The sequence below is a fragment of the Lissotriton helveticus genome, chromosome 10, assembly GCF_964261635.1.
Source record: "Lissotriton helveticus chromosome 10, aLisHel1.1, whole genome shotgun sequence".
Classification (NCBI taxonomy): domain Eukaryota; kingdom Metazoa; phylum Chordata; class Amphibia; order Caudata; family Salamandridae; genus Lissotriton; species Lissotriton helveticus.
Window position 1 is genome coordinate 820,810,678 of NC_136071.1, and position 26,349 is coordinate 820,837,026.

Consider the following 26,349-nt stretch of genomic DNA (forward strand, 5'->3'; position numbering starts at 1 on the left):
CCGGCCTAAGCAATTTCCATGATTTGAACTTCATAACAATACACAAAAATACAAAAAACAAGAATACACCAAACAAATGTTCAGATATTTAAATATTTTGTTTTTTAAACAATCCAATATAGAATTTTTTTTCACATTTTCAATGTTGCTTCTTTATTTACCATCCTTAATATACACATATATAATTAAAATGTAATGTATCAATTTTAATGGTATTTAATTTAATAAGATAGTCACATACACCCTGAGTAGTCTTCGGGGGCCCCCTGGGGTCATCAAATCACATGTTAAGAACCACTGTTTTAGATGATATGACAAGCATCTGTTTTTGACTGTTAGTAGTAATTGATGATGTTTCTGATAGCAAACAAATGTGCCCAATATATCAGAGGGACACATTTAACTGAGGATGAACTGTTGCAGGTCTGTGTCATTTCCCAGTATCACCATCCCTCCATTGACTGGTTGCTGGTTTTTCCTTTTGCCTGTCAATCCTGGCCATCAATCCTTAGTATCCACCCTGTTTCATTTTAAATGCTGTTAAGTTGTGTTTATCATCAAATTTTAGAGCATTATACTGCCTGCTCACTACATTTTCTGGTAAGATAAACTTTAGTGCCCCATCTGCTAGCTCAACCACTTCTCCAGCTAGTTCTTTAGGTCGAGGACCGTAGGCTGCGCTTGCGCAGTCTCGGTCAGAGAATTAATGTTTTCTAGAGTGGAGCTTGAACCCGCCCCTCTTCTCCATTGGCTGGCTTCCTAAACGGAGGCCAGCCATTGGAGGAGAGGGGCGTCACTCTGTTCAAGCCCCGTCTTTTTCTGATTCGAGGGCGTGTTTTTTGCGTTCTTTCTCGCCGTGACGTCATCCGTCACTCAACAAAAAACACGCCCCCAGTCGCAAAATGGCGGCACTTTTCTCCGAGGCATTTCTGCTTTGCCTCGGAGAAACGTGGTGGTGTGGAGCGCTCCTCGGTGAGACCGGCGTGCTGGTAGCTGAGAGGCCCTGCTGGCCTGGGTGAAACATTTTTAAGAATTGCCCCCGAAATCACCGTCACCGCTACTAGCGCGAGTGAAACATTTTGTAAGAATTGCACCGGAAAGCACCGGAAACCACCGTCACCGCTGCTGGCTCGGGTGAAGCATTTTTAAGATTGCCCCTGAAATCACCACCGCCGGTCTCGAGTAAACAACCAGATTCAAATTGCCCGCGAGCTGTGATGAACGAGTTGCCCAGCAGGATGTCAGCGTCACACCGAAGAGAAGAGTTGCGCTCGACTCAGGAGGAGCCCTCCTGTTCCCCCGAGCAGCGCCCTCAAAGTCACCTAACCCAGAGGCCGGAGGAGCCTCGCACCGGCACCCGCCTCAAAACCCCCAGGTAATACTTAGCGCAGTGCTGCATTGGGCGGGGAACAAGCTGCGGGTCGGAGGTTGCCCAGGCAGCAATTCTGAGACCGGGCCGCCGGGGACTGTATTAATTTGATAGCGGGACCTGTGGGGACACTCACCTGATCGCTGGGTCTCTCCCCCCTCCCCTGGTAACAATCTCGACCCGTACGTGCCCAGCATGGCCTTGTGATACCGGGACCTTTTACTCCTGAACTTGGGGTAAATTACAAGTATTTAAATAACCTAACCATGCATGATTAAGCCCAGAGTCCATACTGCAGCTTTGCCGGGTTCAGGACAGCAGCTCTCCTGCAACCCTCCCCGCCCGTGATCCGAGCTCCGTGCACCCCCCCCTGATTGTGCCGTTTCCCTTCGTTGCTTGTTTTGCCTCTGTGCCCCCCTGCCCCCTCGTTGCTTGTTGTGCCTCTGTGCCCCTCTGCTCCCTCGTTGCTTGTTATGCCTCTGTCCCCTGCTTGTGATCCGGTTTTTGTGCCTCTGTGCCCTGCTTGTGATCCGTTTTTTGTGCCTCTATGCCCGGTTTTTGTGCCTCTGTCCCCCCTGCACCCTGATTGGTTGTGCTTGCTCTCCTGACCCCCCCCCTTCGTTGGTTGTGCTTGCTGTCCTGCCCCCCCTCGTTGGTTGTGCTTGCAGTCCTGCCCCCCCCTCGTTGCTGTCCTGCCCCCCCTCGTTGGTTGTGCTTGCTGTCCTGCCCCCCCCCTCGTTGGTTGTGCTTGCTGTCCTGCCCCCCCCCTCGTTGGTTGTGCTTGCTGTCCTGCAACCCCCTTGGTGGTTGTGCTTGCTGTCCTGCCCCCCCTGTTGGTTGTGCTTGCTGTCCTGCCCCCCGCCTCGTTGGTTGTGCCCTGCTTGTGATCCGGTTTTTGTGCCTCTGCTCCCTGCTTGTGCCTCTGCTCCCTGCTTGTGCCTCTGTTCCCTGCTTGTGCCTCTGTGTCCTGCTTGTGCCTCTGTGCCCTGCTTGTGCCTCTGTGCCCTGCTTGTGATCTTGTTTTTGTGCCTCTGTGCCCTGCTTGTGATCCGGTTGTTGTGTTGCTCTCCTGCCCCCCACCCCTCCCCCTCGTTGCTTGTTGTACCTCTGTGCCCAGCTTGTGATCCGGTTTTTGTGCCTCTGTGCCCTGCTTGTGATCCAGTTTTTGTGTTGCTCTCCTACCCCCTCGTTGGTTGTGTTTGCTGTCCTCCCCCCCACCCCGCCCCCGCCATAGTTGCTTGTTGTGCCTCTGTGCCCTGCTTGTAATCCGGTTTTTGTGCCTCTGTGCCCTGCTTGTTGAAATGTGCCTCTGTTCCTCTCCGTGTTGCTGCATGTTAGCCTGCCACCCATTCAATTTTGGGAAACTGATCTACCTTAGGTAACCTGCCCCAGCCCCTGTGTGCGGTCTTTCCTGCTTTCCTTCCAGAAATATAGTCTATTTCTGTTGAGGAGTTAAAACCGGTTGTATATTGCGTCTTTTAATTGCCTCCTCCCGACTCCGAGTTCTCCCACCAGCATCCGGGCAGTATTTTCACAATCAAAGGGCTGTTACTTTTGCCTCGAGGCATGGACAGCATGTTTGGTCCCGAGGCTTCCTGTGTTGGGAGAGGATGTGGCGTAGTGGCCAAAGCTGGCAATTAAGGGACTGGGGAACCAGGTTTGATTCTTGTTTTTCTTGCCTCTGTTCCCTGCTTCTGATCGGTTTTTTTCTTGCCTCTGTTCCTTGGGGCGTTACTGGGCAGAGATGGGCGTGTGGCTGTCCTAGACTGAGGGATGTCTGTGTGTGTGTTTGTGGCTCTGTGTGTGTGTGTTTGTGGCTCTGTGTGTGTGGCTCTGTGTGTGTGTGTGGCTCTCTCTCTCTCTGTGTGTTTGTGGTTTTCTGTGTGTGGCTCTGTGTCCGCTAATACTCTCTACTATTCTCTAATGCTCACCTATTGCCATTGTAAATGACAATACCATTTATTTATGTTTTTAAAAAAAACAAAAAATGAAAAAAATGCCATTTGCAATGCCAATAGCTCTAACTTTAACAGAGCCGAGGCCATTGATACAAACAATACATCAGATTCCGAAGATAACATTGCAGCAGGGAATTTAGATACTATGTTAACTAATGAAACTATAACTACAGAAAACATAAATATTTTAAGTTTAGCACCTGCAGAATACACACTCTGCTACACTCTCTACTACTCCACATTACTCACTCATAATTAGTCACTCTATACTACTCACTCTTTACTACTAAAAAAAATACACACTTTGTATATGTAAGGGTGTGGCTGTGCATGCAAATATGTGTGGCTCTAGGACTCTTTACTACTCACTCTTTAAAACTCACTCTTACACTCTATACTACTCGCTGTCTAATACTCTCTACTAATCACTCTCTACTACTCACTATCTACTACCCTACTACTTACTTTACAATTCTCTAATACTCCCTAATAAATTTAGTAATAAAAATAATGCTATAAGGTACTCACTCTAATACTCTACAAAAAACTGCCTACTACACACAATTTACTACACACTACTACTCACTCTTTACTACTCACTCTCTAATATTCTCACTACTAACTCTACTACTTACTCTACAAATATCTAATACTCTATACTCACTGTACTACTCAATATCAACTACTCGCTACTACTCACTCTAAAATTCAACTACTTACTCTACAACTCTCTAGTACTCCCTACTCACTTTAGTACACAAAAAAACTAGTCTACAGTACTCACTATAACACTCTATTACACACCATTAACTACACTCTCTACTACTCACAACTACTCACTTAAGTACTCACTCTTTACTACTCACTCACAAATATTATCACTACTCACTCGACTACTTACTTTACAACTCCTTACCACTGTCTACTAACTGTAATACTCAATATCTACTACTCGCTACTACTCACTGTACTAAATAGCATCTAATGTATAGCACTTAATAATACTGTACTACACCCTCTGCTACACTCTCTACTACTCAACATTACTCACTCATAATGAGTCACTCTATACTACTCACTCTTGACTACTAAAAATAAAAAATACACTTTGTATATGTAAGGCCGTGGCTGTGCATATAAATATGTGTGGCTCTAGGACTCTTTACTACTCACTCTTTCACTCTTTAATACTCACTCTTTCACTTTTTACTACTCGCTCTCTAATACTCTCTTTACTAATAACTCCTACTCACTATCAACTACTCACTCTATTACTCTACTACTTACTCTGTGTGTGGGTGCAAATGCAATAGGACTCGCATTTGAGAACGATTAAGCTATTGGCATTAAAAATGACAATGCCATTTATTTATAATTTAAAAAATAAAAAATACACAATTTGTCATGAGCATTGCCAATAGCTCTACCTTTAATAATATAAATTACTATGCCATTTATTTATGATTTAAAAACTAAAAAAAAAAACAATGTCATATGCAATGCCAATAGCTCTACCTTTAATAATGCTGAGACCATTGCATTGTAAATGCTTGTCTTCCACAACCTTTAAACGTACGTACGAAGAAGTAGGTGATTGTTAACTCTGCCCCATATGTACACATGTGCATTCCTTTGACAGAACTTGCCTGGCATTTATGTGTTCAGAGATCATCACTGATTTGGTCATTGGCTTTACCAACTCATAATTTTTTGTTTTGCTGTAGTGATTCTAGTTCCTCCTTGCCTTTGTTTTGAAATATTTCACCTAATCGGACAAACTTGTATTATTATATATGATGACGTCAGAGCTCCTGTTTGATTATGGATTGTGCATTTCTTTCAATATACATAAATAATGATGTCACAGAATATGATCATGGTTTCTGTGGGGAAACATCCTTTACAACGCAGTGCCTTTACGACGCAACTATTACAACGCATGTCATTACAACGCATTGCGCTGGGGGGCGCTCTAGGATAGGGAATAGATTTAATTTACTATCCAACACCTTCCCTACTATCCACGGGGACTGGAGTTGGAATAGTAAATTAAACTATTCACTATCCAGCACCCCTAAGCGCTTGGCGTTGTAACAGCATGCGTTGTAAAAACTGCGTTGTAAAGGCATGCGTGGTAAAAGCATGCGTTCTAATGTCATACATCCTTTCTGTGCATTATGTTGGGAACCATGGAAGTGATTTGAATTTGTGCTTCTCTTCCATATTCCGAGACAGACTTAGTCTGCATTGATCTCTTCATATTCTGCACAATGTTACTGTAAACAAAATCGTTTTGTTTAAAATAGCTTTTTTTGATGTGTAACATATGTATACAGTGAATTTGGATTTGTATAAAAACTCCCTTTTTGGTAATCAGGTCATTTGTTTCTCACACATTGGCAAACAGTTTTCACCAACCTGCAACTCATGTAGCTTGAGCATTTCTGAACTGGTTTACCACATTGCCTTATGTGTGAAGTGTCATCTGTGGGCCTGATTCACATACGTATTTTGGCCTTTGGCCTTTTTTATATGTAATGCTTTATATCAGTTGCCTTGCACAAGCCGCTTAAGCCAGCCTTCAGTGGTATTACGCAATGCGATAACAAATTCACCCAGGACAGGTTATTCCCTTTCATCGAGGCTATATCTAAAATATATTCCATCTCCCACTCTTTCTGTCCCCAACTCTCCCCATGCAGACCCCATAGTAATTCAAGTCACACCATAAGATACAGCCTTTCTCTGGAAAGACCACAACATAGAATGTGCTCCTACGCTGGACTCCACCTACAACCCCCACATCGACTTTGGCATAACAAAGAATTCTGAAATGGCTTCAAGCCAACGTATCATGTACTATAACACATATTGGACTACATTAGCTGGCTTTATCTCTTTTGTAGCTGTTTCTGAAAAGTAAAAACTTAGTTAATCACATAAAACGAGCAGACTGTCTGCCACCAGTTGTATATCCGAATTTAGTTGACAAAACTACTGTCCGACAGAGATATTGTGGCTTAAATATCCTTTACAAAAGTATTACCCCATTGGATGTAGAAAGTATATTAACTCCAATGGGACAGTATTTTAGTAAACTGCATTTAGGCAGAACTTTTTTTTTAATCGCACTGTAATATATCCATGATATTCGGATCCCATACCGTGCCTCCTTCTCTCATTATTGGAATCAGTGTGGTTTGGGACTTCGATGCTATTGTGGCTTCATTTTATCTAAGGAACGTTTTAAGTGGGAACTTGTCTTTAATTTTAAGACACAATCATTCATGGGTGAGCCCCGTTCCATTGTTAGACTAAGGGCAGTCCCCAAAGGCATAGTCAATATCAAAGGCAGTTTGGGCAGTAGTGGTTCCATGAGGGTCATGGCATCATGGTTTCTTATAGCAGTGCATGGGAATCTACTGCAGCATGTGCCACACTTGATTTAGTGGAGGCAGCGGGTCATCAGCCCTGACTAACGTAGTTCCTTTTCTGTGGTCCATATCAGGGATGAAAGGAGGCATCTAAGGGTGAACATTTGCAGTCACACAGGGATGTAAATGTAACCGTTTTTCAAAAACAATGTGGAAGACAGCAGAAGGCATGCACTGGGCATTCAACAAATGGTAGTCAGAAATATGCTGACTTTAGGATATTTCTGTGCTTGGAGCAAATTTCTGCTAAGTTTGGAATTTACATAGATCTCAAAAAGTAGTCTTCAAAATCTAGCAAGTGGGCAACACTCACAGCTGTGCAGTAGTAGTCAAAGATTAAAGGGCCTGATTCACAAAAGCATTTATGAGTATGGGAAGTAGCACAACAGCAGTACTTTTTTACTCACTCTTACATGTCGTTAGACCTGTCATCCTTAGGGTAGTCGTTCCCCAGACTTTTTACCTTTTACTTCCTGTTTTTGATGAATATTTATGTTGGTCTTAGGACTCTGAGCACCTTACCACTGCTAAAGTGCATGTCCTTTTCCTCCAAACATGGTGTAATTGGTGAATACCTGATTGGCATATTTTATTTACTAGTAAATCCCTTGTTAGTGGTATAACAAATACCCAGGGCCTGCATGTCAAACGCTAATAGTGGTCTTGAAGCACTTATTGTGCTACCCACATAAGGGGCCTTTCAAACAGTCTCAGTTCGGCCATTGAAGTGCCACTGCGACTTGGCATTTAAAACTACCTGCCAAACCTTCAACTCCCCTTTTATGACATTTACATCACCCTTAAGGTAGGCCCTAAGTAAATCTAAAGGAAGAGTGCCATGTAAGTCAAAGTTAGGACTTGTGATTAATCTTTCCATGTCCTGGTAGTGACAACCGCCCACATTCGTTTTTGCACCTGTCATAGACTAGCATTGGGAATGTCTTAATATGCTTTTTAGACTCTAATTCCTGATCAGAGAAGAGTAGCTTTTTCATGTTACATATCTTTGGAATGGTAATGATAAATCCTCCTTCCTGGTGAAGTTGAATTTAACATTACTGTTCTAGAAATGCCACTTTTTGAAAGTGGACATTTCTCTGCACTTGCTGCTCTATGTGCCTTACTTTCTGTCTCCGACGCACATCTGGGGTGGATGACAGCTACACTTTGGGTATTCCCTCTAGACAGCCACAGCCCTGGAAGGATAGGTGTGCCTGAGTACCCATCTACATACATCTGTATTCTGATGCACTTGCCTGGGCAGGATGGAAGGGAGGGGCTAACACTTCACTTGAGTAGGCTGTGTCTTGTCCTCACACAAAGAACTGATTATCCCCTCCACCCCCCCACAGATAGCCTAGCCGACAGGACTGGCTTGAAAGGGATCATTGTGCACTTCAGAGAGGTGCTTTGAAGTCACCCCCCACATCAAAAGCACTTATGGGTATAAGTACTGGTTCTCTGCCCCCTAAAATCGGACACTTCTGGACTTGTAACTGAAGCCCTGCCAGAAGAACTGCTGGCGGCGCAAAGGACTCAACTGGACTGCTGATCTGGACGGCCTGTTTTTCTGTTTGTTGTGCAGCTGCCTGCTGCTCTCTGACTGCTGTAGGAGAGCTGGTCTCTGCCTTTCTTCCAAGTGATCTCCAAGGGATTGTTGGCAGGCCTCCTGTTGCATAAGACTCAGGGATATCAAAGTCTCTACCCTTGCTCCTGTGTCTGGCTCACTAAAAGTGGCCTAGATACTTGTAACACTGATTTCAAAGCATCTCCTGTTTGTGTGTAGCAGAAACGGTGCATCGACCCGAGTGCGGAAGTAAAATTGGCTCATCGCATCGGAACCAGCACTTTACCTCCAGTGACCGACACATTAGACAAGGTATCGCCCCTGCTCCAGCTTGGTGATATCGACTCATCCGCTCGACTGAGTGGCAGAATCCAGTGCATCGCTCGATGCCTCTCGACTCCAGCGCCCGTCTTCAGAACTGACGCATTACCTTCACTACGTGGAGAAGATCGATACATCTTGCTGTTTGTGTCCAGGAAAAGTACGTTCACTTGGGTTTGCGTTGGTCCTGTAGTTGGTCAGTGTTCCATCGCAGTGAGCCCGAACTTTAACTTTACCCAGATCCAGCGCAACAGAAAGTAACATTTTTTGCTCTACTTGTTTCCTACCACTTTACTGCATTTATTCCTTTATAATTCGATATCTCATTTCTATACACACGATTTTTGTCCTTTTGTTCCTGTTTTGTTCAGAATATAGTAATCTAATTTTCTAAACTTGTGTGGAGTTTTTTTTGTGGTGTATTCATTGTGTGTGTATGTTGCACAAATACATTACACACTGCCACTTTAGATAAGCCTGACTGCTCTGTATCAAGCTACCAGAGGGTGAGCACAGGTTATCTTTTAGTGTGTATCTAGTTTACCCTGATTAGAGTGGTGGTGCCTACCTGGCCTGGGTGCATACCTCAGCCAACCAGGAATCCCATTTCTAACATATGTCTTGGGGAATTGGCTCAAAAACGTGCAACTGCCTATTGGTAAAAGAAAAAAGAGAGCATGGTTCTTTCTATTCACACTCATTTCATGTTGATATTCTATGAATACTCCCATTTTTTCCCGTTCTGTAGATATTTTCGGGCCAAATCACAAAGGCATGTAAGAGAAAAAGAGTTTTGATAGAATACTACTTTAGGTACTTCAAAATTCTTTTGTGAATTGTCCTCCTATTTATTTCTACATGTCATAGTAACCCAAGGCACAATCCCACATATGGTAGTGCAACACAAATGTGCTTTTGCATAATAAGCCATTCCCCTCTCAAGGACACAGTTTGATTTTTCATGGAGAAAGGCCTCCCCCTTCTCTTCCATTTTAGGGGGTGCTCCTTTGCCATCCTCATCCTAGAAACACATTTACTCAAGCCCTTGTTGGGAATAAATCTGCCTGCTTTTCCAAATTGGGGAACTACCTGCAACTTGTTGAAGAATACCGACAGATTTGCACGTTCGTGCGTTTTCACATTGGCTACGTATCTAACCTGCAAAACATCTACAATCCCTCTTCTAACTCTGGATTTATGAATGTGAAAATTTCACTATTCTGGATTAAAATTAGGGCTCTTGGTTTTATGGTATTTTTTGTCATTTCATCTGTATTTATTAAAATGTATGTTTTTGCTAATTTTATCAGTGTTTATCCTTATTATTGGGGGTCGGGATGTTTATGAAAAAACATCTTCAGATCTCTCACTCAATTCGGTTTTCAGAGGTGATCTTGACTTGACGGACTGCTAAGCAGTCATAATTTTTCACTGACATGACTGAATCTGTGTGTTGGTGGTGTGATCCATGCCATACCTTCTTGAAAGTATAAAAAGCAATATTTTCATTGCATTCTATATTTTTAACATGGCAAGTTGGGCATTGGCAAATCCGATGCTTTGCTCGCTCAACAGTACCAAGCAGGACCAACTGGCTTTGTCAATTCTTCTGGTCATTTTTCTAGTAGTCCTATATGACACTCGAAGTCTTTCGGTGTTTGTGTATTTCGGCGATCAACCACCTGTCTAACTACCCTTCCCTTCACATTGGACTTTATTATGAGTTTCACCTTTCTATCAAGTCTTTTGACATTAAAGCAGTGCACCATATGTCCTTTAAATTGAAACTAGCCTTGTTGATGGACATAATGTTCTCTCTTTATTTGAAAAGTTAGGAATATACTTCTTACAATGTCTCTTGTGTATTTTTCTATCCAGTCATCCAAGTGATTCGGATGTTGAAAGAAGAGGAAGAATGTTAAGTAAGTTAAGTTACAATTCTACGGTGTTAATGCAACAACAAATTTGTCAGTATAGCTGTTGCAAACAATCCGCTTGTCAAAACAGTTAAACCTTGATAATGCCCTCGTTAGTGGTGTTTGGACTGTTCAGGCGAGAGCCTAGTGTTGTCTCCAAATGGCTTCACTTTTGGAAAACTATCATTACATTGCTATTGAAGAGAGGACTTTCACCATCTGAAAAGGTGGCTGTGTGGCCGGTGGCACTGGGCACTTGTTCGGTCAGATATTTCACCCACCTCTTGGTCTAGTATTAGCATTAGACCACTAGATTTTCAACAACTGGGGTCCAAGTTAAAACATGTATTAATTGACTCCACCCTAGTAGGGTAATGCAAGGCCCATCACATAGCCTACTCGGTTATTACAACACTTCATCAGTCTGTTCAGCAGGCAGATTGCATGTTCATTGCAGTGGTGCTAAAAGGCAAGCAAGCATCAAATTAGCTCTTTATTGTTTCCTAATGAAAACCCAGGCTGCTTGCTCCTAGCAATCTGCTTCTGTTTACTCTCATGACTTTGCAACATCAGGACAATGGGATGGTGCAGCCAAGCAGCCTATTCACACAATTCGGAGAGTTTTATGCCACACTAAACAAACCTTTTAATCCAAACATGGTTTTGAATGTTGTGCTAGATTTAAACACCAGTCTTCTCATCAGTTCAGTTCCTACAATCGTGAATTGCCTATTAAAGCTAAGCTGTGTTCAAAGTTTTACCTGTAGACTCCAAGAGTATATATTTAATGAAATCAATTCATGTGTTTTTCATCAAGTACGTTTACTTCACACAAGGAACGCAAAATGTACAGGTACACATCATAGGCAATTTAACCTAAGTACATGTTCGAGTGTTTCTTAATGAGCATACCAAAAGCATGCAAAGTTCATCTACATTTTTGATGAATACTTCCAATTGCAGATTCCACTACTCTTAAATATCCTCGACGAAGAGATCAGGTGCCACTCCTGCTCCTTTGAGTCTGGATTCTAAGCGTGGATGTCAGGATTCTGCCATCCTTATATTATATGGCACTCATCAAGGCCCTGTAAAGTTCTACCTTTCACCATTTTATGTCTTAACACTAGCCAACACATTGAAGACCTTGCTTGGCAAATCACTCAAACCCTAGTTTCCACACTTCCATCCTGATGCATGGTTTATCTAGTTTCTTTTGTCCCCAGACCTTGCCTTGATCAAGTCCTGGAGGTAGAGCGCTGTTCAACTTCATAGTTCTTGGTTCCTATGCATATTCTGACTCCTATATCCATACTTTTTGGACTTATCCGCTCTTAGTTTCTGGTTTCCATTTTTCCCTTCTTGTCCCTCTTGGTTTTCCTCATCATTCCTTCTCCAAGTCCCTGTGCAGCATTTCCACCTAGTAGAGACTATCATCTGTCTTTCTTCCTGCACTTGTCCTCCTCCCCTGAGCTTCCGGCTATAGCTAACATACTACCTCAGTGGTAAGGCATTTAGGGCAACCAACTGCTTTTACTGTTAAACAAGGGCTGTCTGGCCGCTTTGTTTTAAGCCTTTCTTATACTTTTTTGTGCTTTGGACATTCTTTATTTGCTTGTTTTTCCCCTTACTGGCATTATTACTTTAACTTCTCTCTCCCTGGTTCTGGTTGTTACAGTTCCTCTGTCTCTGTTGTAATTTCAATATTCCTTGTTCCAGTCCAGTCCTTGTTTGTGTGCACATTCCTAGTCCTGTATTTGAGTATCTCTTGATTTGTGTACTTCCAGTCTTGTTAGTGTTTCTTAGAGTGTTGACTTTTTGCCTGAGCCCAATTCCTCTATTCAGTTCCTCCATCTCCATTCCCTTTGTCCTCTCTTGTTTTTAATATTTCTTTGTTATTCTTAGCAGTGGGTGTCAGTGGATTCTAGGGCTTACGCATTCCTGCACAGAGACTCACCCAATGCTCTTCTCCCATAAGAGCTGCTGAGTGTCATCTAAGAATGTGATATCAACTGCTTCTTGCCTTATTGTTAGACTTTATTATAGACAGATCATTTTCCATGGAGTATACAAAATATAATTTATGGTAGTTTACCTGTTGTTCTCCCTGTACTTTTTTATTAGCTTGCTCTTATTTATTGTTTTCTATGTGCTTTACCTTCCTAGTTTTGTTGTATACAGGCATTACCCAATACGTATCCAGTGCCCCAATTCAAGACTAACCTGCTCCAGTATTTAGCATTTGTCCTCCCCTTCGAACAGATTTTCAGGAATTCCCTTCTGCGTGCTAAACCCTTCCTCCTGAGTTACTTGCAGAGAGCATGCTCTCCTGTTAGTTAGTCTGGTCCAGGTCTCAGCAGGGGACCTGGGAGCAGCCTGGGGAATACCATTGATCACAATGGCTTACCTTTGATTTTCATGGATGGTTGGGCAGGGTCCATCACATGATCTGTAGGCTGCAACAAGCTTGAGCATCGGCATCTCTTCAGATCTTATTCCCAAGATAAGTATGATGCTGCAACCTCTCTCCAAAGTAAATATTTGCAGTCAGAGTGTAACATTTACTGGACAGGGCAACGTTTCTCCACCTAGACATTGGTGCCAATTGTGGGACAGGTCTTTGAGTTGACAGATTCACTCCAGTACTTTGACTTCAATGTCCTTTTCGGGGCTATGTCCTACATTGGTGTATATCAACAGATGCCAGTGCCCAGCTGTTCTCGGGCTCTGCATTTGGTGCTGCTAGATTAACTTCTGCCTTTCTGGCTTCTGATGTGGACACCACAGAGGTGGTCCTAATTGGAATCCGCCCTCCTCCAATTACTAGTATGTCTTCGGACATAAGCTGCCTGCTGCTTCTTCAACCTCAGTTGTGCTGGCAATTGTATATGATTTCATAGAAAAACTATTTTATGTATACCGTTTCCAAGATGCCATTTTACCTAAACTGTTTAATGAAAATTTTCAGAATGAATGGCATTACCATTTCATTGAAACCAATTCATAGAATGTCTTTTTGTTCAAAATTTGCTTTTGCATGCTTATTTTTAAGGAGTAAATGTAATGGATGCAAGTCTTACTTTCAGAAACAGTTTTGTTAGAGATATTTATTTCGGTGCTTTACTTCAGGGAACATTATTTCAGACTTATATCTTTTACATTGTTTGAACGAATATTTTGAAATATTTTAATTCACTGACTCCTCTTCAACCTTAAACATCATCCACTTCAACTCCCTCACAACCCCTAAACAACATCAATCCTTGCCCCCTACACACCCCTCACCACGCCTAAACCACACCCATTCCTGAACCTTAAAAGTCCTTTCTAGCCCTAAACTCCACCTATCCCTGAACCTTAAAACCACTCACTACCACTAAACTCCGCACATTTCTGAACTCTAAAACCCCCTTTCTGCACCTAAACTCCACCCATCCTTGGCCCCTTAAAACCTCTCACCACACCCAACTCCACCCATCTCTGAACACTAAAAGAAATACCTTACCACCCTTGAACACCACCCATCCATGATCCCTAAAAACCCCTCTCCACCTCTAAACTCCACCCATCCCTGAACCTAAAAAAACACTTTCTACATTTGAACTCCACCCATCCCTAAATCCTTAAAACCCCTCAAAACTGTAAACTCCACCCAATCATGAACCCTTACAACTCTTCACCACTCCTAATCCTCGAGCCATAACTGAACCTCAACAGCCCTAAACTCTGCCCATCCATGAACCCTAAAACCCCTCAACACCCTTACACTCCAACATCCCTGAACCCTAAAAATCCCTCACATCCCTAAACTCCACTCAACAGTGAGCCCTAAAAAACATTTTCTATGCCAGAACTCCTCACTTTCCTGACCCCTGAAAAGCCTTCATCACCCCAAACATTTCCCATCCCTGAACCCAAAAATCCCTCGCTAACTCCACCCATGTTTAATGTAATTTTTGATTTTCCTATAAAATTATCTTTCCATTAAAATGTTTCCTTTAATTTTTATTTGTATTTTCTTAAAATTGTTTTTCCATGATTCGGTTTACTCCTGTGTGGTTTCCCAGTATTCATGTTTCCATAAATTAACATACAACAGTGCTGACACACCCTCTGCTAATGAGCCTGACGCTACTTTGATATTAATGGTTATTTTCTTCTGCAATCAAACGCCTAGCCGCTTCTTTTGGAATTAGAATTGAGACGTATGCCATCTATGGTACGGTGTTGTTTCCGACTCTGATTTCTTCCACGGAGGTTCCCATGATTTTCTATCATGTCTCAGTTGAGAATTTTGTTTCCGAAGGTAGAAGTAGAGGTGGATTTCCTCTGTTCGTGCTCAAACTTTGAATAGTTCCCAGATTTGGTTTGCAGACTCTACTTGCTTTGAGCTCGTCTGCTTCAGCTACTTCTGATGACCCCCGCCGTGTACTTTCCGAGGAGTTTGTACATTCTGACCTAAATTTTGTAGTCTGGTTGTTCTATGCCACATCCCTGGTTGCCTTTTATTGAGACTTTTTAGAATTCCGTTAGGTCAGTTTGGAGTAATCTAACTTCAGCACAATCCATCCACTGTGAGTTTTCTCGTATTCAGCGACTTGCACCGGGTGAGCTGCCATATCTATCTTTTCATCCGAATACATAGGGCCTGAAACAACAGGCTTCAGATTTGACAAGTTTCAATGTTGGGCCTTCGCTATCCTTCCCAGCTGACAAGGAGCTATTTTCAATTAAATTTATGCGGAAGAAAAGGTTTTGCTCTGGGAGTCGGGTGCTTCTTTGCTGCAATACCATATAAAGTGGCATATTACTCACATGATCTTTGCGAGATGGTGCAGATGGTGGTTTTCCACTTGCTGGATCATATGAAAGACCATTTTGCTGAATTTTTTTTGTAATGAAATAGTTAGTGTTGGCCTTCTCTTTTGGCTCTGGATACATTGATGAGATCCTCAATTGTTCTTCAATGACATGCTTGGTTGAACTCCTTGGGCCATCAGTGAAGAGTTCAGGCAAATATGCTGGAAGCGCCCTTTGATGGTTCCTATTTATTCAAAGGGATGATGCTGTCAGAGGACATACTGATGTCTTCAATGGTAGGCCTTCCAAATATGATGAACATATTCCTTGGAAGACGAGTTAGACTTGCAACATTTCATGCTATTGCAGCTGTGGGGCATTGCCAGAACTTCCTTTCTGATACACTAGTGGCACTTGCCTTCCCACGCTTGCGGAGAAGGCAGTATGTTTGTGAATTACCCTGATTGGTTTCAGCATCAGTCATCATCTTTATCCCTGGCTTCCCTGGTCAGACCATGTTGAATGTCTCCTTCAGGATTAGGCCTGAAAGGTGTTTGCGTTCTTGTGTCCAGTGCTGTTTGGGCTGAGGCTGCTCTGAGGCCTTTCCTGCTATGGTACCCTCTTGAATTATGAGCCTTTTGACCACATGATATACCATCCCAGACAACCTATCTATTTGGGTTTTGCTCCTCTGAAAGGGAACTCATCTTTCATGAAAGATATCCAGTGGTCTCTGGTTGAGAGCTTACCCTTTGGTTTGACAAGGTTGATCTTGTGGTTGCTTGAATTGCAGCCATCCATGTCATCCCTGTCAGTGGTGAGATTTTGGGTACACAGTGGTTATTAGTTTGTTCTGCAGATTTTCCCACCTCGGAGAATGTAGGTGGCTTGCCTATGCTTCATATTAGTATTGCTTATTGCATGCCGATGCTCATGATTTGAATCTTGAGGGTGCACTGGCAGCACCATGTTGTTCATTGGGCATAACAATTGTTTGAGCTGGCTGCTTCGCCCTCATTATTTTAAGTGTTCTATGTTTTGTATTGGAAAAGATTAATCAAATTTTTTGGTTCTCATTTGTTGCCTTGCGTTTGGGGGTTGCTGCTTGGTTGCCCTCTACCATCATGAGACATTTTGGTTTTCGAATGTCAAGTACTTGCCTATCGGCTGAGCCTTACTTGCTCCTTCATGTTCTTGTTCTCATGGGGCCGACCAAGTTTGATTCAGTTGATGGTATCAGAGGTTGTGCCTTGTCTCTGTCTGCAGTTGCGGTAGTGTGGGTGCCTTGGTTGGAGGTGTTTTCTAGGCAGAGCATGATTAATGTTTGTATCAAATAGTCCTTTCTGTTATGTTCTGTGTGCCTTCCTCTGCTTGACTTACTTTACCTCCTAACACCAACCTTCATGGTAGGGAGGTTTCTGGTATATTATTTGTTTCAACAACACACAGGGGATGCTAAGGGTCTGGTGAAAAGGCTACAGATTGCTACACACTCAAATGTAATGTGAAGAAGTAACCACTAACAGGAGAGAAGGAGACACCAGTGTAAAGAATGAGCAAAGAGTGAAAATGATACCCATCAGCCCACCCAATGGCGGAGTCTCGTCATCTGGGTTTTTATTGGAAACTGGTATCTACTAGGAACCTCTCTGATCATGTGTAGAGGAACACTAGTAATAGGTCCACCACTGAGAGGGACAGCCAGTAGGATGTATTAGTAGGTTGTCGGGAAAGGAGTTGCAGTGCTCAGAAGGTGTGTTGTGATGAAAAATGTGAAATCTAAAATTGTTTGTTATGGTGCCAAAGTACGACTTTATTGAGGAGGGTCAACATAACGACAAGGTTAAAAAGCAGTGTGATGATAGTGTGTCAAACAAATACTACTATCAGTTGTGGAAAAATGGCCAACATGTTTCAGCCTAACAAGGCTTTCTTCAGGACCTATCAATATGACACTACTGCAACAGTGAAAACAAAAAAAACATGTGTAGACCTACCAGTAGAAGATAACTGTGGTAGTCTCATATCGCTGCGACAACAAACTCTCCTAAAAGTAGAAAACAACACAGCAAAACCAATGTGAACATTTTGCAAATTTGGATGCATGTGTAGACCAGTATACAACATTTTGTATAAAGTAACTCACCCATAACTTGTATGGGTGTATGTTTATATTATTTGTTTCACCTTGTAATCAGAACAAGTGGTGGCATAGGATGCTGGGTGCCTTTAATTAGGAAAGGTCTTTTTGGACTGCCCATAGCAGGAGGTTATTCTGGTGCATTTCACCTGTTAGCTTCCCCGGTGAGGATGCCTATTATAAAGTGATATTTGATTGCGCCCTTTTTGGGGATGTCCTGCCATTCATGTTAGTGGAAGGTTCTGTGTCTGTTTGATTATTTGCCCTTTCATGGGCCCATGTAGGGCCTGTTTCATTCTGTTAGTTAGCCATTTGGTTTACAAACCCTCTGCGTGGCATTGTATTTTTCATGTGGACTAATTTTGGTTAGTAATCTACATAGTTTTGCCCCAGTCTTGTTGTTGTAGTCATGTTGACAGTTTTTCTGCTTCTTTAGCATTTCACCTTTTGCACTATTTTAATACAGTGGGGGATATTATTTGGTTGTCTTTCCCTGGTGTTATGCAAGACATGGCTTTGCTTGTAGCATTTCGATCGGTATGTGATGTTGAGTCCTTATGGACTGGTGGTCCTTTCAGGCATATTTTCTTAAAAGAGAAAATACCAGAACTCTGAAATACAAGTTTCCAGCCTGATTGTTAGAACGTGTCACTCTTAGGGGTGTGGATCTCTTTGATGTTTGTAGGACAGCCCATTGTCTCCTGGTCTCCTGCAAAGTGGGACGGATTCCATTTCTACTATGTACTGGATGGCAGCGCAGTATTTATTCTGCCTCTTGTACCTGGGTGTTATTCACAGCTTGGTCTTGAGGAGAATGCAGTCTGTATGAGTCTGCATGGTGTTGTCCTTTCTTTTTTGTACTCCGACCCTCCTCCTGGGGTCATTGCTTTGGTATTGATTCTGGAGGTGAGGAAACCTCAGGTAAAAATATCCATCAGACGAATATGTTACTTACCATTTTACTTTTGTTTCTGGTGGATCCTCGACCTGCAGATTCCCCAGGGAACCACCCGCCTTCTTGTTATGCTGAGTGTTATTGCACATGTGGTAAGATTCAGTTTAGTTTTCTGCACTGCCTTCCTGCCAGTTTCGTCAATAGTGACTTCTCCTTTAGGGGTGCGGAAAAACAAACAGGAACTGATGTAAGATCATCAGGGTGATACCATATATGTCTATGTTACATTATATATGGGGAGGCACTGGAGTTTTGTTGTAGCTGCGGTGCCACCTGCAGACGCTGGAGAGCTATTTCAACTTTTTCGAATTTAGTTTAGCCCCTGGAGGAGATTTAAGAGTTGAGCAATCTGCAGGTAGATAGAATATCCACTAGAGAAAACATTACCAAAAGTAGGTAACCTATTATTTTATGAAGAGCAAACTTTTTGGATTAAAACATGTTTTCCCTAGAGCTTCTAGTAGACATACGACCAGTACTCCTTCTCTAGACTGACCAAGATCATTTTTTACCTAGTACAGAAAGGTTACAAAATAAAGCTCAGGTGCCTGCGTGACCCAGCCTTGTCCATGCCACACCGGCTTCCAGGAAACCAGTGCCTTTGTGTGTGTATTTACATGTGGAGACATTTAGCTGAGTTCTTCCACTCTGGTACTTTTTAACCATTTGAAAAACTTTTTATATTCAGATATCGTTGTAATATTGGATGGTATATTACTCATATATATTGCCATATACCATATTCGCTATGTCCCTTTATAGAGAACTAGCTTACCCGTCGTGCGTTGCTGCGATCTCCGAAGAAAGGAAATTCAAGAAAAGTCGTCATGATAACATTCAATTTACATTGTCATTTTTATTTAAAAGTATTCATTTTAATATGGAAAACATTTCAAAGTGTCGTTTTAATTCTATTTATTTATTCGAGTGCTTGTGGATACACGATTTTTTGTTTTTCCGTCTGGTGCGTACATCAGTATTCGAAAGATTATGAGGGCCCTGGGGGGCTGATATTTTAAAAAAAATGTATGCCAGAAACCTTCGCTGGAGTGTACTCAACAACTTCCCAAAGTTTCCTGGCGATCGGATGAAAGGTGTTTTTTCATTCAATTTATTTATTCGAGTGCTTGTGGATTCACGATTTTTTGTTTTTCTGTCTTGTGCTTACATCAGTATTCGAAAGATTATGAGGGCCCTGGGGGGCCGATATTTAAAAACATTTTATGGCAGAAACCTTTGCGGGAGTGTACTCAACAACTTCCCAAAGTTTCAGGGCGATCGAATGAATGGTGTAGTAATGCATATGCCAGAAACCTTCGCGGGAGTGTACTCAACACCTTCCCAAAGTTTCATGGCGATCGGATGAATGGTGTAGTAATTCATATTCAAAAGACAACAACCTGCACACCTTCCTTCAACTCTATAAATGATGATTATTTGATTTTTAATGCATCTCTTCAACTTAATTTATCTAATTGGTGCAACCCTGGAGATCCCTGGCTAGCCCCTGCCAGGTAAGTATAATTATCCACAGTGTTCAAACAGAATCTGCTTGAAAACCCAAGGTGCACTGTTCATTGGCCCTGTGAGGTGCCCAGAATTCTAATGTGATAATGATTGTTGCACTTGTTTAGTTTCCAAATTTTTCACAATGATTAATAGGTAATCCTTGAGTTCCATTGTATTTGTACTATCATTCAAAGAAAATTAGAAACAATCGTAAACGACAATATGCAAAAATGTTTCATTTCGAACACTTGAGTGCCATTTTTGCATGGATTTAGGCCCAGATCTCTGTACTGGGGTGAATGTATGACATTGTTCTGCATTCTGCCCATCAATTGTTCTTTTTGCATTCTTCTTTGATCCCCATATGTATTTTAGTAGGATTATTTGGGGTCAGATAGATTTGCTGTAAAAAATATACTGAATCAATTTAAATTGGCCATTACAGGATACTGATGCAGTGTAGTTTTTCACTGGTACCAGTATTCATCGATAAACTTCAATCCAATGTTGTCTCCCCATTTGAGCTTTTACCTGTAAGGTCTTGTTTACTGGATTTGAGAAATGCTTGGTGTAAAGTTGTTAATATCTGCGTCCACGGCCATAGGTGACTATTAATTTCATTATCCTGAATGACGCGGCCTCAATCATCTTCATATTCCACGTCTCTTTATCTGGTTTATGACACTACTACACTCTAGGAAGTGGTCCAGGTGAACCATGACTTCGGTTCTGATCTCGTGAAAGGTGCAGAGGGCTTGCACTCATACAAGTACCTGCTTTTTACAGTCTTGCTCTCTCCCATTTAATCTTAGCTATTTTACAGAGCATAGGGATACCCCGCACAGGGAGCTCGGGTGCATATGCCGCCCATGTTTCGTGTTGTTTTTTAAGTAGTGTTTCAAGCAATGTTGTGCCATATGTATAAATGTAGGGCGATCCCTATGTTCCTACAATAACTTCTGCACTTGTCAGTAGCCTTATCTTATTTTGCAGGAATTGGGATCTGCTCGTTGCCCTCCGTGCACAGCCATGTGTTCAAACATTGTGGAAGTCTTTCAGTATAAGATAGCTCAATATTAGGTGCTCCCAGATATACGGTGCTTGCCAACAGCTGCCTTTACCCTGTGCCAAGCCAGACAGCAATCTATATATATAAAAAACAAAGTATGTCCGTTTGTCCTTCATGCATTACTACACCGTTCATCCGATCGGCATGAAACTTTGGGAAGTTGTTGAGTACACTCCCGCGAAGGTTTCTGGCTAAAAACAAAATAAATTAAAAACTTTATGCATTACTACACCGTTCATCCGATCGGCATAAAACTTTGGGAAGTTGTTGAGTACACTCCCGCGAAGGTTTCTGGCTACAAAAAAAACAAACACAAAAATTAAAATTAAAATTGTTAAAAGATGTTGAGTACACTCACGCGAAGGTTTCTGGCAAAAAAAAGGTTAAATATCGGCCTCCGGCCACCCAGGGCCCTCATAATCTTTCCAATACTGAACGTTTACAGTTTACGGTGCGACTCGCTTTTGCAATGACCATCGACAAAGCACAAGGACAATCGCTGCAAGTGTGTGGACTAGATTTGGAGATTCCGTGATTCTCACATGGACAACTGTATGTGGCCAGCTAACGCGTCGGAAAACCTTCTGATTTATTCGTGTACGCAACGTTTACAGTTTCCGGTGCAACTCGCTTTTGCAATGACCATCAACAAAGCACAAGGACAATCGCTGCAAGTGTGTGGACTAAATTTGGAGATTCCGTGCTTATCACATGGACAACTGTATGTGGCCAGCTCATGCATCGGAAAACCTTCTGATTTATTCGTGTACGCACCAGACGGAAAAACAAAAAATAACGTGTATCCACAAGCACTCGAATAAATAAACAGAATTAAAACAACACTTTAAAATGTTTTCCATAATAAAATGAATACGTTTCAATAAAAATGACACAATGTAAATTGAATGTTATCATAACAAGTTTCCTTAAATTTCCTTTCTCCTGAGATCGCAGCAACGCGCAACGGGTAAGCTAGTAATTAATAAAAAATGCAAGACAACAAACAGTATATTTACAAAGTAGTACGGGTGGGGGTAACATAATTGTTTTTGAGAACACCACCAATGATATAGTTACAGATTTACTAGGTTTCTCAGCACCTTTAGCGCTTTCACTGTGTTCCCTCTTTGTGTGACCAGTGCTTAATTTGAGCCAGTGGTTGCAGGCGGGGCCCACTGGCACTTATTTTTGGTGAACAACACTTCTTTTTCCTCTTCAGAATTTTATCCAGGGCAACAGAAAACCCGACAATAGGGAAAGAAGGAGGAAGAGACAGATGGAGCTAAAGGGAGAAAGCAGAGATGAAAGGGAATCTGAAACAGTGAGATAAAGAACGAGGGGCTCCTGATGGTGGATTAAAGAAGCATGGGGAGAAATTGAGACTACTAGCCTTGGTATTTGGCACCACGACCTTTGACCGTGCCCGCCACAGGCACTTATTATATCACAAATTAAGCGCTGAAAGTGGTATTTCTATAACATCTTTATTCCTAAATATTTAAATATGTCTAAGGCTCATTTGAATGGGTCACATCTGTTTGATAACAGTGTGGCTTCATCTTGTGGTTTCAGATGAAACAGACCGGGCCTCACCCAATTAGCCCTTGATCTGAGAAAAAACGCTGAACTTATCTTCCATTGGCACTGTTGCATCTACGTCAGCATCAGGCTCTCTAATATACAATAGAATATCATCTGTGTCTAATGAGATCGCATTGTGTGCCCAGCAGTACAACTACTCTCTCACCAGGAAGAAAGGCCAGGGTTTCAGTCACTCATGAATATAAAAGTGGGCCAAGCTGGCATACCTGCTTGGTACCTCCGCCATCTGACCCCTGCTGAGAGATGATGTCTTGTCTTTGATGTGAAGCGCTCAGATACCCTCGGGTCCAGCCAGCGCTATACAAAACTTCAATAAAAAAAAAAAATAAAAAAAATTCTAACTCTTGCAATTGGATGCATGTACAATAATCCTAAGATTTTTGGGCCAAGGTTCATACCCTGTAGCACCCTATACCCTATATCCTTTGCCAGTTTCTGCGACTGGCAGTGAGGCCCCACCCAACACCCCTGTAGATTATTATTACTGCAACATTTGTAGAGTGCACAGCTATTTCAAGGGGTTTCCCGGCGCCAGGCAGGTGTAGGGAGAGAAAGAAGGAAATACATGAAAATCAGATTAAAATAGCCAGGTTTTCAATCGCTTATGGAAAGAGAGAAAAGAGGTCTCATCTAGCAGGAAGGCTGGTAAGGAATTCCATAAAGTTGGTCCAAGATAGGAAAGATACCTGTCTCTCATATGGCCAATCTGATTTATGGAATCACAAACCGGATATGTTGAGCTGAGCTCACAGGGCGAGAAGGATAGTAACGCTGAACCAAGTCCTGCAGGTATTTAGGGGCTGAACCTGTTTTGATTCTAAAAATATAGCACAGATGCTTAAATTTCACCCTATTCGACTCCGTCAACCAGTGTAAGTCTCTTAGAATCCCTGAGACAGAGGTAAACTTAGGCAGATGATTAGAAAGTCTTGCTGCTGCGTTTTGCACCAGCTGTAACTTCTGGATAGTCGATTTATCGGCTCCCAAGTAAAGGACATTACCGTAATCCAGTCTTGAAGTTATGAGGGCCTGGATCACAGTTCTCTGTGCTGGAAGAGAAATCTGCCATAAAACCTTCTTTAACCACTGCAGGACTGCAAAACAGGTGGATTACACCTTGGCTACTTGTTATTTCATTGACGGAGATTCAGCCACAATAAAACCCAGGTTCCAAACACTATTCACCGGTGTGGGTAGTGCTCCCAAGTCGGGGGGCAGTGTTGCGGCCCCCAAGATCATGTATTTTACCTAGGATCATAACTTTGGTCTTCTCGCCATTTAATTTGAGCAGATTGTTTTGCATGCAGAGGGCAACTTTGCTTAATCTTAAATTAAGGTCTGAGGGCTTGTGTCCTTGTGACGAAGAGAGAGAAAAAAATAATCTGTGTGTCGTCAGCATAGGAAAAGAGAGACAGTCCTGCACTTTCGACAACCTCCACTGATAAGAGTGGACTCAACACCGAGCCCTGTGGGACTCCATCAGGGGAGGAATGTGAATCGGAGCTGGCCGTCGCTGAAAAAACCTAGAAGGTTCCTGTCCTTGAGAAAGGAACAAAACCATTCCAAGGCCATTCCGTCCAGGCCCTGTAGGGCTCTCAACAGGATTTGATGGGACACCGTTTCGAATGTGGCACTGAGGTCTAATAGGATGAGTGTTGCAGTTTCACCTTCAACTTAACGTGCCTTAGCATTTCAGTAACCCCAAAAGAGTGGATTCAGTAGAGAAGCAAGCTCTGAAACCCTATTGAGAGGTATGACGATAGTTCTGGGTTTCAACAAAGGTCAGCTGACCATTCACATGCTTCTCCAAGATTTTTGAGAAAATGGGGTGCAGCGAGATCGGGTGGAAGTTTGATGGAATGGAATGGGTCAGACTTGGCTTTCTTTAGGAGGGGAGGACCATGACATGTTTCCATCTGGGAGGAACTAGGCCCTCCTTTATGGAGGCATTTAGAAGCTCCATTACCATAAACAGTATGGAAGAATCCAGCTACCCCAACACATGTGGGGGTAGAGGATAAAGGGGGGAGCCAGATTTGATGTTGTGAAGAAGGTGATTAAAGGAGGTATATTCCAATGGTTCCCATGTATCCAGTTTGAAGGGGGATCTGATATTGACATCCCCCTCTATCCAGCTCTCGATGTTTATAGATGTTCATAGATTCATGGATGTGCAGGAAGGGGTGCCACCACCAAAGCGGAAGAAGCAGGGCGTACGGTGCCTTCTTTATAATTTCCCAACGGCCAATTCCCATGCACGTGCTACAAGAGAAACACAAAATGGGGTTCCCAGCAGTAGTCTAACACATCAGCAAGTGAGGGAGTCGTTCAGTCCCAGTTGACCCTTACATCAAACTCTTTTCCCATTGGTGTCTTCATTACACCACATCGCCATGAACTGCAAAAGACCAGATAAGTAATACAGCTGTAGATCAGTAAGTCTCAGCCTATCCTCATCGAGATCCTGCTTCAGAATTTCCAGTCGAACCCCTGCATCTCTTGCCCGCCTTTATCTATCTGACGAAACATTGCCAATGGTTGGGCACAAAATTAGTTTTGCATTGTGTAGAAGCAACCTGGTAGCAGGACAATTTTACTCAGGGCTTCTCTGCCCATCACCAGCAGAGGCAATGTGGTCCAAAACCGGACAGAGTTTATGAGGCCTTCTAGGATCCTACCCATATTTAGCTCATACTGGAGTTGGTGGTCATGGATGAGTTGGAGACCAAGATATCTTAAGCTACATATTTCCAATGGCATTCCCACTGCTGGGAGAACTGCCACGCCGCTATCCAGCAGAGAGGTTATGGGGTAAAGCACTGTTTTATGTTGGGTGACGCGGAGTCCTGATACTCTGCCAAAATGCTCCAGTAGCTATATATGAATGGGTAAGGAGCATTTAGGATCTCTTACATATGTCAACATGTCATCTACGTACATTTACACAACCTAATTATTATCTCCCACTAGGATGCTCCCGTAGTGTAGTTGGTCCCTAACATATATTGCTAGTGGCTCCATTGTCGTTGCAAATAGGAGCGGTGACAATGGACAACCTTGTAGTGTTCCCCTTTCAACATTGAAGGCCTCGGACACTCATCTGCACTCTCGCAGTGGGCAGTCTATAAAGCAACTGGACCCATTACAGGAACCCGGTCCCCAGGCCCATACAGCATAGGGCTTCCCATAGGTACGGCGAGGACAGTGTGTCGAAAACCTTCTCTATGTCCAAAGCCACCGCAAAGGTGCATGCTTGGGAATCGTGCATCACGTGCGACAGTTGACGCCGGTTCATATGGGAACCCCTCCCCGGTACAAAACCACACTGATCCTCCTGCACTATGTGTACTATAACCTACCCCAACCGGAGTGCTAAAACCTTTGCAAGCAATTTAACATCTAGATTCAGCCTAGAGAGTGGCCTGTATGAACCTGGATCTACAGGGTCCTTGTCTGACTTTAGAAGCATAAGTGTAATTTCTCTCATATGTGTAGGGAGCTCGCCAAGCTTATGCACCTCCAAAAGGGTTTCCAGGAGCGCCGAGAGCAAGGTGGCCGAGTGGGCCTTGTAATATTCAACCAGAAACCAATCGGGACCTGGGAATTTTCCTCTCGCCATAGCTCGAGGTGCTTCCCTCAATTCTTCCATAGATATGGCCTCCCCTAGTCCCTTGCCCTGTGCCGTCGTCAAATGGGTAATGGTTACCCG

At 42.8% G+C, this 26,349-nt stretch overlaps 1 protein-coding gene across 2 annotated transcripts in view; it reads left to right on the top strand.

Moving 5' to 3' along the window:
- Positions 1 to 26,349, top strand: part of LOC144784551 (protein nucleotidyltransferase YdiU-like) — a 319,919-nt gene that overhangs the window by 234,964 nt on the left and 58,606 nt on the right. For both annotated transcript variants that reach the window (XM_078663432.1, XM_078663433.1), the window contains one exon: positions 10,528 to 10,571. In XM_078663432.1, coding sequence (XP_078519558.1) covers positions 10,528 to 10,571 — 44 coding nt within the window. The remainder of the gene's footprint in view (positions 1 to 10,527; positions 10,572 to 26,349) is intronic.